Source organism: Rhizopus delemar, genomic scaffold (genome assembly GCF_000149305.1).
Source record: "Rhizopus delemar RA 99-880 supercont3.9 genomic scaffold, whole genome shotgun sequence".
Classification (NCBI taxonomy): Eukaryota; Fungi; Mucoromycota; class Mucoromycetes; order Mucorales; family Rhizopodaceae; genus Rhizopus; species Rhizopus delemar.
This window is the reverse complement of record NW_027137835.1, coordinates 458,450-474,305: the sequence shown is the minus strand read 5'-3', so window position 1 is coordinate 474,305 and position 15,856 is coordinate 458,450. Positions and strand designations below refer to the sequence as shown.

Sequence of the window (15,856 nt, the reverse complement as noted above, 5' to 3'; positions counted from 1 at the left end):
CGGAAGAGCGAAAGAAAGGTGCGGGTATAGCTCAGCTGGGAGAGCGTTAGACTGAAGATCTAAAGGTCGGGTGTTCGATCCACTCTAGCCGCAGAAACATTATCTCGTATGTTGAATTAGAACAGCAGAAGGAAAATTTTTTTCGTGACAATTATCATATCTTTTTATTCTATATATGGATATTTGTGTTGTGACGAAGCAAATAATAATATTGATGCTAATGATGACTGCGTCTTGTGAATCCCTATACTGATGTAGCACTGTAACACACGAAACACGAAAAAGGAAACACCTATGGTTATAGGAGAGATGCTATCTCAATAGCAAACGATGCTATGCTAATAGCAAAGGAATTCAAGGACAATAAAAAAAAAAGAAGAAAACAAAAGAAAAACCAAAAACAGCATAAAAGTATGAAAATCAAAAAACATATAAATATCAGTATCTTTTTATAAATATTTCGATTATTATTATCTTATCCTATTATCTTACCTATTATTTTACATTACCTTACTTTATCACAATAAATATCCTTTGAATCCAAATATCTCTTTATTTTATTTGTATAAATAGGAAGAACCAATAATCCCTTGAAACTTATATTTCATTGTAAATCCCTTTTATTTTATCTTCACTTTACCTTTATTCTTTTTATTCAATTCAAGTCTGATCAACTTAATAAGATCTGGTGGTCACTTACACTCAAACATACATCTATTCAATTTTACTTCTTTGGATATAAATTATATTCAACACCTTCTTCAAAACACGATATATTATATTAACAACTTACCTCAATCCTATCTAAACCCTGAAATATAAAGATTTCACAGCACAAATGATGAAATTTTAGATCAAGAGAACAATGCTGATCACAAGAATAATTTTGATGTCCAGCGACATTGATATCGTTCGACATAGATGTCAAACAACACAAACAATAAGCCACGCCAATTTTTATATAAATAAGATGAATATTTTTAAACAAAATAACATTATCCAATCCAATTTAATAAATCAAATCTTCTTACGCTTAAAAAGCAATCTTTTCTTATTGGATCACAATAACCTTTCCTTTTCTTTTTATTTTTACTTATTCTTTCTGATCTGATACCCGAGTTATCACAAATCAAGAAAGATCCCTTTTATTTTTATCGTTTATCAAACAATCTTATTCTTAACCTTATTGATCTAAAAAGATCTGGTGGTCACTACTCAAAGACAATTTACTCTAAAGAACTGTTAAACGTTCAATCAAGTTACCTAAACTTAAGTCATTCAAGACTTCAAACCTCAATTTAAACAAATCTACATCACTTTAACACAAGCCAAGTCCCAAGTACTAACAAGTTACACTGAATCAATTCAAATTTTTTGAACCTTATTTTAAAAATCAAATCTTATTTCAAAAATGAAACCTTATTTTCTTTTGTCTATATAATAGACAAATTTTTATTTCTATTTTACTTCACTTATCTTAACTTCTCTTTGTTATATTTTCATACAGTAGATCAAAAAAATGCTGCAAGGAATCCATTTTTCTCGGTTTTTGTAGCGCACATCCTGTTACAATGGTACAAACTGCCTCTGTTCCCACATAGTAAATCTCCTACATGTCGTGAAAAGTTTGAAAGAGTTTAAGCCCTATTGGATAAGTATTGAAGGAAATAAGGAGCGCGCAATTTGAAAATTTGAAAAAATGAAAATTTGAACGGAATGAATTTATTTATTAATATTTAGTTGAACCTCCTTTTCTATTAATAATCTCTTGAGTTCTTTTCGAAATGTTATCTACATGATTTTCGCAAAGTTATTTATTGAAGTCAACTCATATTTCATCAACTCGTTCCCAAAGCACATCCGTGTTCTTTGCTCTACGTTCGTAATATTTGAGCTTCAACTTCAATTGATGTCCTACGTGCTCGATTGAATTTAAGTCCGGGCTCTGAGCTGGCCAATCGCTAATATAGCTCTCTTGGTTACTACAGAACTAGGCCATTGTAAATTATGCCTTGTGCTTTGGGTCATTGTCATGCTAAAAGTAAATGTTGGACCAGTCGAAATTGTAGTACTTCATAGTATCACGAAGCGTAGTGTTCAAAATATGCTGGTAAACACCCGAGTTCAAGCTTCCATCGTAAATTTAGCAAGCATATTCTGGTCCTTCAGAGGTTATACAACACCATATCATCAATTTGCTAGCTTCATGCTGGATTACAAAATCCAGGTCATGCTGTTGAAGAAGGTCACTTGGCCTTTTCCGATAGTGATCATCACCATCAAAGCCCTATACGTTGATCTTGGTTTCATTAAAGTAAACGATTTATTGTCAGTCAACCATTGCCTAATTCTGATGCTCCTTGTTCCATTTTAACTGATGCTACGTATGCACTTTTGTCTGAAATGGCTCCTTTTTTTCTATCAGAAAATGGAACTCCATTGATTTCAGTACGTTAATTTCTGACTGGTATGAGATATCGTAGCCAAATCCAACTGGCTCCCGGTATACCTCTTTGGAAGTCTTTAAAACCCGTTCAATGACTTTTCTTTTGATTAACCGCTTCGTCACTTTGGAGACTACTGCAGGTCTATCACCTGTGCTCACTGTCCTACTTGAAAACAACATTATAAAGTATCTACTAACAGTTGATTCATGTAATCCAGTCTCCTTAGCAATATCATATTTTGATGTGGATCCGGTTAATGTCTGTTTGAGATCGTTTACTTTCTCCTCTGACAGTCATTTATGCATGCAATTGACGAGAGGGTAAAAAAGAGAAATAATTTAAACAAAGGAATATAAAATTTAAAATAAAGGAATTGTAAGCACTCTTAAATACAGATAGCATTCTAATCGCGTCAAAAGTGAGAAAAATTGTGATGGCAACCGGTTGGGTCGTATTAAAATTCATTATTTCAAACATATGTAAACAAGTAAAAAATACCGGATGTTTAAAATACTACCTTCAGCAATATCAAATTCCACCAATAACCATTGCCCATATCCCAAAATTGACAAATAAATGCCCTTCCTATTGTGGCACAAACAGTCAAAGTTTGAGATAGTTTGGTGCAGTATCCATAGACAAGCAGCTGTAAAACATGAATTTTGCAATTCCTTGCAGCATTTTTTTGACCTACTGTATATAAATAACCAATAAATCAAGTATCTTTATCCCTGAAGCTTTTGGTATAACACTCTTAAAACACAAGCAAGACAAGTCCCTTGAAGCAAATTATCTTCATTGTAAACACTTTCAAACCTTTTATTAAACTATTACAAACAAGTCTGATCTACTTAACAAGATCTGGTGGTCACTCATAACAAGCGAATCCATTATCAATACTTTAATTCAAGTCTTATTTTTTTTATTCTTTTTATCAACTTTATTCTATATCAAAACCATAAACTCTTACAAGCCATTAAAGGAAGGAAAATTACAGTGTTGCTTTCCTTTTAATGAAGTTCGATTTCAACAAGCTACAAGCTAGAGCGCCTTTAGATACCCAGTAATGATTCCCTTATATTGGCCCCTCAAATGACGACAGCAAAAAAATAAAAAAGTCACATATGCCCAGAATATTTTACTTAGCAATTTATTTAGTCATTTAGACTTCTTTGAGTCCCTATTCATCTAGAATTATCAGCAGTGTGACGAAAAAGTTAAGAAATGAAAAAACTCAAAAAAAAGAAAAAAGTCAAGAAAATGAAAGTCAAAAAAATGAAAAAAGTCAAAAAGAAAAAAAAATTAATATAAATATCCCAACTATTTAGATGAAGAAAAAGGACAGTACAGTTCTACTCACATTTTATTTTATATATTTTATTCAATAAACAGGCAACCTTCTCATAAAAAGTTCCTGATCCCTTTTTTTTTTTTTACCTTTACCTTTATTTGATCTTAATTAAAAGATCTGGTGGTCACTACAGTACCTTACTTTAAAAATTCCAAGAAAAACATCTCTAAAACACACAACCCAAACCAAACGTACTACAAAATAACAGCAGAATAAATTATCTGTCTTATCTCTTTAAGTTTTTTATAGACATTGTTGAGAATGTCATGGTCATTGATTGCATTAATGCTTCTTTTGAGATGTCGAAAAGAATCTAACTCTAGTCGAAAGTTTCTCTTCAAATAAAACGCTCAACATCTTGAGAAGAAACACTATCAGAAATATCATTATTGACGCTAGTATCAGCAAGGACTGGAATAGGTGCTTGGGAGAGCAAGATTTCCATTCTTGAGAGAACTTCAACTTCAACGTTGATGTGTCTTTTCAACAAATACATATGTTTGCATACGGCCGAGTTAAAATTGAAATAAGAACAGGAGCAAGAGGCAATTTTTCCATCTTCATTGATTTTGACGTCATATAGAATGTTTTCTTGATTAAATGATTCAACGGTGTATTGAGTATCGCCATCCTTCGATATTATTTCTATCATTCTATCTTTTGGAATACTATCAGCTACCATCTCTCTCTGTCTTCTCCTTCTCAAATCAGGCCCCATTCTTCCTACTTCAGAGCAAATTCTTTCAACATCAAGCTTTAAATCGCTTTCAACATCATTTGTCGGAATGAATACAAGACGATCTAATCTTCTATTCTTGATTATTTTCAAATAAACTGATTTTAGTTGATTATGCCAGTTTTGATGCAATTATTGGTGAGCATGTTTCGATGCTCTTCAATTACATATGCTGCAGACCACTTTTTGTAGCCTTCTAAAGCAAGCCATCTATTCTCCAAGTACTTGACAAAATTTGGTTGAACTGAAGTCCACTTTTCTCTAAACTGACATATTTTTTCAATCACGTTCTCGCGAACAGTTTCATACATGATTGATTGTAATTCACTCATGATATTGCTTCTGATCACTTTTGCATTGTTGTACTGGCCACGTTGATTTTTGATCTTTGTTGCCAAGTTTCTACTCCAACATTGAGCAACGAGGAAAAAGCACAATTGTAAACGACAATTTTCTCCAAAGGTAACTCTGATTGCATCTGCTTCAGGAATACTACAATCGACTGCAATTTGTTCAGGCTGCATAGAGCAGTGGTCTCTGAAAAATTTGAGCCATTCCAATGCAAGTGTTACTGATTGGTCATTAGTGAGTAAATAACCTACAGGTACTCCTTTTCCAGTATCAGGGTGCCTGACAACTAAACTGTACAAGACCTCATTACTTCTTGATGATATTCCAAATGTTGAGTCCAAAGAAAAGCACTTTGAAACTTTCATTATATCCATTTGCCATGAAGAAATGAATCCATAGAAGAAAACATTATCTAACGAGTGATCAATAACTTTATAACCATGGTTGATAAGTTTTCTCTTCCATAATTGAAGTGATTCAAACTCATTGTTGCCAAACTGAAACATATCCTTTGCTACCGTCAGCCAAAAGTTATTTATCTGGTCATAATGAAACATCTTGTCCCGCTGTTGTTCATCGCCCTCCATTTCTTGAAGAAGATATAATCTTATTTCTCTTCTCGAAAATCCTTTACATAAGAAATTTTTTGTCTTATCTGGCAAAGTATCCGAAATTGACATATGTTGTAAATCAGAGTAGGACCCAGGAATATGATTATGGTCATTTTTTCGTGTAACTTCAACAAAACTTAGATCAGAGATGCGACATGTCACCATAATGATGGTGTTACAGCCGATTTTCTTAGAATTTTTCTGTACTGGTCGACCGTTGTCGTCTGTTGTATCCACACAACTAATAAAGTGAACATTCATGGATAAACTTGGATACTACAGAATTATAGTCTAACCAGATCTCTATTAATAAACGTGAGAATTCTGCAATAGTCAATCTTGCCCTGTTGTCCTACCAGCGTTCTAAAAGACTATATCGGAACCTGATTACAACAACGGCAGTTCAATCCTATTCTATAATTATCGTTAGATCAATAGTTTAATTACTTCATTGTCCCTTGATTCGTCAAGTAGACAGCGGCTATTGATTATCCACTATCCTTCCTTATATTCCATATCATTCTTTTAACCGATCAATTGAAATAGCGGTAAAGACCCAGACATTCAAAAAGTATAAATACTCTCAATATTTTTTATTAATAAAGTCATATATAATCCTTAGTTTCACAACTATCGTCTTTTTGTAGTTTTTGTCTTCTATTTCATATTTGGCAAAACATTTTTTTTTGTGAATTCTTTATTGACTTTATTTTTAAAAACAACCCTCTTTTTATTACTACCTACCTTACCACTATGTCAAACTCAAATGACTTTAACTCTGCTGCTGCTGGTTCTTCCAGTAGTAATGATAAAACTTATCCTGATAACGCCCGTCGTATGTCAGATGTATCTACCTTATCTTCAGAGGCACAGTCCTCTGGAATGACCACGTCCGCAGTTTCTTCTGGTTCTTTTGAGCCTAGAATCGCAGCTCCATCCATCCACTCTTCTATTGAGGAGTTGGATTCCACCATCATCGGTGCCACCCAAGTTATCCTTAACTTGTCTATTCGTCTTCTTTCCACGACCCCTGAGTCAGAGGAAGATAGCATGGTGCGCGCCAAGTACGAAGCCTGCTCCAAGGACCTAGAGAGACTAGTTCATACTAGAGATCTCCTCCAACGAGCTATGACCCATGCTGTTCCTACCGCTTGGACTGGTGCACCTCAGGTTGCCCCTGCAGCCTTGAATGTTGTACCTCCAAACCTACCCCTCATGCAGTGGAAGGGTGCGGTCTTTGACCCATCTGCCCCTGTCTCTGTGGATGTTAAGCACTGCTTAAAAAAGTTTCAGGACGTGATGTTCGCACATGGTCTTGATCTTGATCAGCACTGGCTTCGTCTTCTCCCTCCCTGCTTGTCGTCTAGTCAACGTACTTGGCTTGATGAATATCAAGAAAAGGAGGATGTCCATACGTGGAGTCAGTTCAAAAAGGCTTTTACTGGCCATTATGGTGTTGGTTCGGCTGAAGAAAAGGCCACGTCTACAACGGAGTTGTTACGCATCTCCATGACTGCTGCTGAGACTGTTGACCAATACGTTGAACGTTTCAACAACCTCCGTCGCTTGGCACAGATCCAAGATCGCTGTGTCTTGACTCGTTGCTTTCTGATCGGTCTTCAGGCCGACATTTACAAGAAGGTGATCGTATCCTTAGCCAATTGTACGGATGCGCAAAAAGAATCGGTCGACTACGTTGTCAAGTTGGCCAAGACTTTGTACCATTCATTGTACAAAGTACGTAGAGTTGCTAACGCTTCTCACACTTCTGCTGGCCCCTCCATGGTCAATGACTCCTCTTCTTCTGGTCGGAAGAAATCCTCTGCTTTTGTCTCTGGTTCTGCTGTTCGTGCTGCACCTTATCCAAAGGCTTCTAGGAAGTATTGCAGCTTCCATAAGACCACCACCCATAGCAACGATGAATGTCGTGCTATGAAGAAATCTTCCTCTCTTTCTCCTTCTTCGGGTTCTACCCAAGTTGATGTCTCCTCTGGTTCTGCTGCCTCTCAGTGGAATCCAAGAAACCAACCTTCCGGTTTGGGACGTCCGTGCCGCTCTTGTGGTGCTGACAACTGGCGTCCTGGTCATCGATGCAAAGGAAAGGGTCGCTCAACTGGCTCTTCGGCTGACGACTCTGATCTTGCTGGGCCTTCTCATTTGTTTCGCGGAATGAGTCGATCCCCTGCTTCTTCCTTGTCTTCCGTTGCCTCTTCTGGTAACGATGTTTCTGCCTCTGTTGGTTCTTCTGCCACTCCTACTACAAGTAGTAGTGATACTTCTTCCGGTCGTAAGACTGATGCTGCTGGTCCCGTTGTCTCTGTTCCCGATTCGTCGGATGATATGGACATTGATGTTGCAGAAGCCCTTACTGTGGCTGAAGCTGCTCAGGCCTGTAAGTACATTACACATCACATCTTTTCTAAAGCGCCTTCAAACACTAATACGCTTTATGTTCCTATTATTGTAGAGCACATCAAAACATGGGCCATGATTGATACCGGTTCAACTTTTTCGTGTGTGTCTCCTTCGTTCTGTTCGTCGCTTGGTTTAGTTCCAACACCTAATCCAGGATCGATCAAGTTAGGACATAATAGTTCAAGTACTGTAAGCCGGTTAGGCATAATAAATCTTACTGTTTATTATAACCAAATCCGTTTGTCATATGAATTTGAAGTGTTTGATTTTAGCAGTGATGTCCCCATTTGTTTAGGACTTGACATTTTGCCTAAACTAAGAATAGGTTTAACAGGATTAGCCACTTCTTGGTTAAACTCTAATATTCCTAAAATACCTGATCCAGTTAACCCTGATGACTATAAGCCAAATGAAACTCCTGTTGGCACTAAACAGGAAAGACAGCAATTGGTGAGCACTATTCAACCTTTATTAGATGCTAATACGAGTATCCCCATGTCTTCTCATTGTAATTTACCTGGTGCTATCATTACTCTTGATACTGAACCCAATGCCTTTGCTTATCGAAGACAACCCGATATTGCTATTGCTAACAGAAAAATCATGGAAGACCAAATTCAAACTTGGTTGGATGATTGTGTCATTGAACCTGCTCCTTCCAATACTCGCTTCAATAACCCTATTTTTCTTGTTGGAAAAAAGGATGTTAACGGATTATACACTAAGAAAAGAGCAGTTATTGATCCACGTATGCTTAACCAACTCGTGAAGAATGTTGATAAAATGCCTTTACCTCTAATCAGTGATCTTCATCAACGTATGGGTTCTGCTACTATATTTACTACTTTCGACATACGAGCATGCTTTCATCGTTTTCTTATCCAAGAATCTGATAGACCTAAAACCGCATTTACTCATCCATTCACTGGTATGCAGTATCAATTTCGTCATTGTCCTTTTGGCTTGACAAGTACCGGTAACATTGTACAGCGTGTTCTTACAAAATTGTTCGCAGATCTTCCCTACACTGCACTCTATATTGATGATCTATGTGTCTTCAGCTCTGGTGACATGAATCAACATATTGAGTATGTCCGTGAAGTGTTGAAACGTCTTACTGCTGCAAACTTAATTATTAATGTTGAAAAGACACATTTTGCACAAAGTTGTGTAAACATTCTTGGATGGACTATTGGTAACAATAGTTCTCTAATCCCTGATCAACGTAAACTGACAAATATACATTCTTGGCCCACACCTAAAACTGGTAGACAAGTCATGAGTTTTCTTGGATTTACAAACTATTTCCGTAATAGTTTACCTATGTTTTCTCGCTTGACTGCTCCACTTGACCGGTTACGATCTCTTAATTCTTTAAAAGGAATTTGGAATGAAACCCATGAATGCAGTTTTCGTAACATTAAGGATGCCTTGGTGAACGCCCCAGTTATTCACATTCCTAACCTTAAGTACCCATTCTACGTCGCAACAGATGCTAGTGCTTATGGTATCGGCGGTGTCGTTTATCAAGTCATCGACCAAGTCATTCAATATAACGCCTTTGCTGCAAGATCTCTTTCTCCTACCGAACGTCGTTATCATACAAACAAACGAGAGTTGTTAGCGATTGTATTCATGTTTGAGAGATACAATAAATGGTTATATAACCGTCATTTTACCTTGACAACTGATCACAAAGCCTTGATTTACATCAAGAAGCAAGTTGTTCCAAATGCTGCCATGCTTGTTTGGTTTGAAACAATTTTCGAATATTCCTTTGATATTGTTCATTGTCCTGGCATTAAGAATATTATCCCAGACGCACTTAGTCGTTTATTCCCAGATGACAATAAACTGGAGGGGGGTAACAATGTCAACAATGTTGCCATCTACAGTATCCGTGGTAAAGAAAAAGAAAAAAGAAAACCAACTTTTAAAGAAAAATCTAAAAGTTATGAAACACAAACATATGCAGTCACTTCTGCAACATCATCATCATCATCAAAACCCTTATTGCATCGCGCTTTGCAATATGAAGATTATATCACACCTCCTCCTGAGGAAAGAAAAGATATAATATTAAAGGCTCACTTATTAGGCCATTATGGAATTAAAGCCATAGAACAAACCATTCATGGTGATAAACTCCATTGGACTAATTTACGTCAAGATATTCAGGATGTCATATCCAAGTGTCACGAATGTAAAATGTTTAATATTGCCAAAACAGGTTATCATCCCCCTAGAAGTATCCTACCTGACGGGCCTCTAGATCATTGGGTTATGGACCTCGGCACTTTTAATATAACATCTACGAGCGGAAATAATTTCCTTCTTGTCATGGTTGATTTATTTTCTCGCTTTACTATCTTGAAAGCCATTCCTGATAAACAAGCTCTTACTATTGCCAAACAGCTTGTTGATATCTTCTGTACTTTCGGCTGGCCTAAGGTCATTGCTAGTGATAACGGAAAAGAGTTTACTGCTACCATCGTCACTGAACTTATTAATAACAGTGGTATCGATAAGAGAGTGTCTAACCCTTTTAATCCCCTTGGTAACTCAGTCAATGAAGCATTTGTAGGAATTGCTAAAAAGACTATTGTTAAACAGTTACAAGGAAGAAAAGAAGATTGGGATCTATATGTACCTGCAACCCAATATGCTATGAATCTGAAATATTCCAGACTTCATAAGAGTAGACCATATACAGTAATCTTCAATAAAGTACCAAATGATATGAAAGATTATTCTCATATTAAACCCACTCTTAGAAGTGAAGCTGTAGATTCTAAAGCAATAGAAAACAGACTTAAATATGCTACTGAAGTCGTTATCCCTGCTCTTGCTAAACGCATTAAGGAAACTCAGGATGTAGACAATGCATATTTTATGAAAACAAACAAAATCGTTCACACACCATTCCCACTCCATAGTGAAGTCATGATTAAAAATGTGAATAAGGAAAACAAAACTGATCCGTATTACGAAGGTCCTTTTTATATAAGTGGAATGACAACTAATGGCAGTTACATATTAGTTGACAAACAAAATAACCTCTTATCAAGAGATGTACCAACCTCACACTTAAAACTTATAGCATTACCCAGCAATAAAAGTGCAGAATCAATCGATGACCAACATTATGAGATTCAAGCAATTATACAACACAAAGGAACTCCAGGTAATTACCAGTACCTTGTTCATTGGAAAGGATACGATGATCCTATGGATTACACTTGGGAACCTACTTCTAGTTTTGATGATCGATCTTCAATTGAAACATATTGGGCTCGTCGTCAAGCAGGTAATAATACTGCTGTCTCAAAGAAAGCAAGATTACCCAAACGTACCGTTCCTACTCGTGATCATCACAGTAGAAGCAAGAGATCAAGACGTTAAATTGTCTAAGTAGTTGACCGTCTTTTTCCCTAAGACAATTTTTCCTAAAGAAGGTTTTTTTACTATCAGGTTTTTATGACAACTTACTACTACGATCTACCCTCAATTATACTATGTCTATTTATCTGCCCTATGATCATTATCGCACTTATTGTGTATGACAATTACTTTTTCCTGAATCTTCACTTATCCTTTTACCGTTTGCTTCAAACTAGAAGGGGGCAATGTTGTATCCACACAACTAATAAAGTGAACATTCATGGATAAACTTGGATACTACAGAATTATAGTCTAACCAGATCTCTATTAATAAACGTGAGAATTCTGCAATAGTCAATCTTGCCCTGTTGTCCTACCAGCGTTCTAAAAGACTATATCGGAACCTGATTACAACAACGGCAGTTCAATCCTATTCTATAATTATCGTTAGATCAATAGTTTAATTACTTCATTGTCCCTTGATTCGTCAAGTAGACAGCGGCTATTGATTATCCACTATCCTTCCTTATATTCCATATCATTCTTTTAACCGATCAATTGAAATAGCGGTAAAGACCCAGACATTCAAAAAGTATAAATACTCTCAATATTTTTTATTAATAAAGTCATATATAATCCTTAGTTTCACAACTATCGTCTTTTTGTAGTTTTTGTCTTCTATTTCATATTTGGCAAAACATCGTCGTTCGTTTTGGCCTTAGATACATAAATGTCAGGTCCACGATGACACACATACTTTTTACTCCACAAAATTGTCTTATGACGGCCCAATGAAGAGCTCTCAGTTTCCTTAACTCTGAACCCTTTGTTTATCCAGTGAACACAAGTAGAATCCTCCAGTTTCTTAAGCTCCTCCTCCCAATTATCTTTGCTGACTTCCATCTTTTCAAATCTGTAACATTAGAAGAGTAAAATCTAGTTGCTGAAGTTGACATGGCTAAAGGAAATGAGTATTGCTAATTGTAAAATCAAAAAACGCGAAGTATTTCAAATAAATTGCTAAGTAAAATATTCTGGGCATACAGTAGTGGACAAAACTGGTGCACAAAACTTTTTTTCAGCTTTTAACTACCATTACTTGCTCATGGTGATTGCAATAGCTATGAAACTATATTAGAAGGAAGATATACTAGCCATTGTAATTTACGTGTATTGCTACAGTTGTTGGAATAATTGTTCGAATGTTTTGCAATTTTATACATTCTGCTTTATATCTCTGCAGTCAGATACAATAGAGCTACGTACAATACCTCATTAGAAAGCGACAGCTGTCGGATATAACATATAAAAATCCAGGGGTTTGGAATTACTTCCATATATAGTAAGATCAGATTGCGTCAAGCATATGCATTCGAACAATTTTTCCAACTCAATGCATTCTATAATGATGATATCGTTGCCGCTTCTGACATCACTAATACAGCATTACTAAATGATGTAATAATGAAACAATGCTTTTGCTTTTAGTCAGAGCTTAAAATATATAAATAAGGCTGGATTTTGCAGTGTTTCCCTTCTATCTCGTACAGCCTATACTTCTTTATATCATGGTATATACTTTATCTCGTAGCAAGCAAGAAAGCATCCGGTCGCTGTTGAAAAAGGGTTTATCATACTCAGAAATTATGAAACGTGTTCCAGGAGTATCAAGGTCCACTTTGAGCAAGTACAAGGACTTGTATACACCTGAACGTACTCGAGGTCATGCTGGTAGAAAGACTACTATAAGCTCAATGACAAAGAATTACCTGAAGAGAGAGCTTGTAAATGGTTCACTTAAGACTGCAAAGAGCGTATGGTCATATTTAAACAGCATTCGTCATAAGATAGGCTATTTTGGTACAGTAAAAATGCTTCACAGCATGGGCTTCAATGCCCAAATTAAGAAGAAAAAGCCTCTCCTCAAAAAATGACATATGGAAGCTAGACCAAAATGGGCTAAAGCTCACAAAGATTGGACAGAAGATGACTGGAGACGTATGGTGTTCTCTGATGAGACCAAGATTAATGTTTAGGGGTTCATATGACTGTAAGTACTTTTGGAAAAGACCTAGTGACAAATTGCAACCTCATCATCTTGACCTTACAGTCAAAGGAAGAGCTGGCAGTGTGATGCTTTGGGGTTGTATGACGTGGGGATAATCCTGGATATGCCTGCACAATTGAGGATGGTACTATGAAAGTATCAGATTATGTGCATATCCTGTCAACTACACTTATGGACAGTCTGAAGTACTATGGTTACGAACAGGAAGCCATTTATTTACAACAAGGCAACGATCCTAAGCACACATCAAAGCTTGCTCGTGCTTGGTTTAAGGAAAATGGGTTTAAAGAAGAGCATACTTTCAATTGGCCAGCTCAAAGTCCCGATTTGAATCCTATAGAACATCTCTGGCACCATTTAAAGCTGAGGCTGAGCTTATATGAAGGTAGGGCTAAAGGAGTGCATGATCTCTGGTCTAGAATCGAGAAAGAATAGAATTCTTTTACCAAAGAGCAATGCCAAGCATACATCAAGAGTATGCCAGCTCGTTGTAGAGCAGTTATTAAAGCTAAAGGCGGTTATACACGATATTAAATAAAAGATGATTCAATTGGAAAAATTGTTCGAATGCATATGCTTGACGCAATCTGATCTTACTATATATGGAAGTAATTCCAAACCCCTGGATTTTTATATGTTATATCCGACAGCTGTCGCTTTCTAATGAGGTATTGTACGTAGCTCTATTGTATCTGACTGCAGAGATATAAAGCAGAATGTATAAAATTGCAAAACATTCGAACAATTATTCCAACAACTGTAGCATGACATTGTTAAAACTGAGTGAAGAGCATGCTTTTCATTTATAAAAATCTATATTTTCTAAAAACCGCAAAAGTGACTAAAATCTAGGACTTTGTATAATCATCTCACCTCTTGATATTATCGAATATTCTTCTTGCCATATGCTAGTAGTATGCGTATATATCACTTTCAGTAAAAGAGCCCAACTCTTTAACTATTCTTTTCCAAAGATCATCTATCCTTTTTGGTCTAGTATCGTATCGTCATAGCTTTGTCTTCAATCGCCACCGAGTATGCTTAAGAAGAATTAGGCCGGGATTAGTTGCGACTAACGCCTTAGCACAGAAGCCCTGTTATCAAATATTGAGTTTGTGGCATGCCTTGGCTTGTGCTTTGTGTCATTGTCATGCTGAAACGAGAGGTTACGATATCTTAGACCACTATACCCTAGGCTTTTGTGGTATGTAGTAAGCGAAATACATGTGTATACCTATGACTTTATTACAGCATAGTATACTTGACACAAATATCCTGGTCCTCAATATCTAATACAGCCTTAAAATGTAACAGAGCCACCAGCATGCTTCATTGTTTGATCACCGTAAAAAGATCGCTAAGGTTGCTTGACTTGCTTTCAATATTAGTGTATACTATCTGCACTCATAACATTCATGTTTTTTTCATTGCTAAATATGATGGACTTCCAGCCCTCTATAGTATGCGATGGTTTGTCGTGATACCACTTTCATCGCTTTTTCTAACTTATACAGCTAATGAAAATCTTCAATTCCTTAGTTCCAGACTCAAAATCTAGCTTCCTACAGTGCCTTTTGACTGACAGTTTGCTAATACTGTATCCTAAGGACCTCAAAAAGAGCTGAGCATCAGAAGCTGTGCGTAAAGGTCCTTGTCGAAACTTTAGGCGGATGATTGCATTAGTTATTTTGCTGACTACGACCGGTCGACTACCACGGTCACAAGCCTTGATGTTCCTTTCTTCCTTTCTTATCCTGTTGATTGTCTATTTGGAGATTCTTGCTACCCTAAAAAGATCCGCTGCCGTACGAACTAAGTGTATTCGAAATCTCAGAGCTTCGCTTTTACAGTAGGTCAAAAAACTGCTGCAAGGAATCCATTTTTCTCGGTTTTTGTAGCGCACATCCTGTTACAATGGCACAAACTGCCTCCGTTCCCACATAGTAAATCTTCTACATGTCTTGAAAAATCCGAAAGAGTTTAAGCCCTATTGGATAAGTATTGAATGAAGTATGAGATGCGCAATTTGAAAATTTGGAAAAACGAAAATTTGAACGGAATGAATTTATTTATTAATATTTAGTTGAACCTCCTTTTCTATTAATAATCTCTTGAGTTCTTTTCGAAATGTTATCTACATGACTTCCGAAAAGATATTTATCGAAATCAATTCATATTTTATCAACTTGTTCCCAAAGCACATTCGTGTTCTTTGCTCTACGTTCGTAATATTTGGGATTCAACTTCAATTGATGCCATACGTGCTCGATTGAATTTAAGTCCGGGCTCTGAGCTGGCCAATCGTTAATGTAGCTCTCTTGGTTACTACAGAACTAGGCCATTGTAAATTATGCCTTGTGCTTTGGGTCATTGTCATGCTAAAAGTAAATGTTGGACCAGTCGAAATTGTAGTACTTCATAGTATCACGAAGCGTAGTGTTCAAAATATGCTAGTAAACACCCGAGTACAACTTTCCATCGTGAATTTAGCAAGCA

General features: G+C 36.4%; 5 protein-coding genes and 1 non-coding gene across 6 annotated transcripts; 5 read left to right on the top strand and 1 right to left on the bottom strand.

The window, feature by feature from the left end:
- Nucleotides 1-20: 20 nt before the first annotated feature.
- Nucleotides 21-93, top strand: RO3G_19134. The gene has a single exon. It is a non-coding gene; the product is annotated as a tRNA-Phe (tRNA).
- Nucleotides 94-2,032: 1,939 nt separating this feature from the next.
- Nucleotides 2,033-2,374, top strand: RO3G_11277 (uncharacterized protein; the record flags this gene model as incomplete). Its single annotated transcript, XM_067665861.1, has 1 exon — nucleotides 2,033-2,374. The coding sequence occupies one exon, from the start codon at nucleotides 2,033-2,035 to the stop codon at nucleotides 2,372-2,374; it is 342 nt and encodes a 113-aa protein (XP_067521962.1).
- Nucleotides 2,375-4,135: 1,761 nt separating this feature from the next.
- Nucleotides 4,136-4,480, bottom strand: RO3G_11276 (uncharacterized protein; the record flags this gene model as incomplete). The annotated part of the gene is made up of 1 exon (XM_067665860.1): nucleotides 4,136-4,480. One exon carries the CDS (start codon nucleotides 4,478-4,480, stop codon nucleotides 4,136-4,138), a length of 345 nt encoding a protein of 114 aa, XP_067521961.1.
- A 1,769-nt stretch (nucleotides 4,481-6,249) lies between these two features.
- On the top strand, nucleotides 6,250-11,313 carry RO3G_11275 (uncharacterized protein; the record flags this gene model as incomplete). The annotated part of the gene is made up of 1 exon (XM_067665859.1): nucleotides 6,250-11,313. The coding sequence occupies one exon, from the start codon at nucleotides 6,250-6,252 to the stop codon at nucleotides 11,311-11,313; it is 5,064 nt and encodes a 1,687-aa protein (XP_067521960.1).
- Nucleotides 11,314-12,860: 1,547 nt separating this feature from the next.
- On the top strand, nucleotides 12,861-13,226 carry RO3G_11274 (uncharacterized protein; the record flags this gene model as incomplete). Its single annotated transcript, XM_067665858.1, has 1 exon — nucleotides 12,861-13,226. The coding sequence occupies one exon, from the start codon at nucleotides 12,861-12,863 to the stop codon at nucleotides 13,224-13,226; it is 366 nt and encodes a 121-aa protein (XP_067521959.1).
- Nucleotides 13,227-13,531: 305 nt separating this feature from the next.
- Nucleotides 13,532-13,795, top strand: RO3G_11273 (uncharacterized protein; the record flags this gene model as incomplete). Its single annotated transcript, XM_067665857.1, has 1 exon — nucleotides 13,532-13,795. One exon carries the CDS (start codon nucleotides 13,532-13,534, stop codon nucleotides 13,793-13,795), a length of 264 nt encoding a protein of 87 aa, XP_067521958.1.
- Between the last annotated feature and the right edge of the window lie 2,061 nt (nucleotides 13,796-15,856).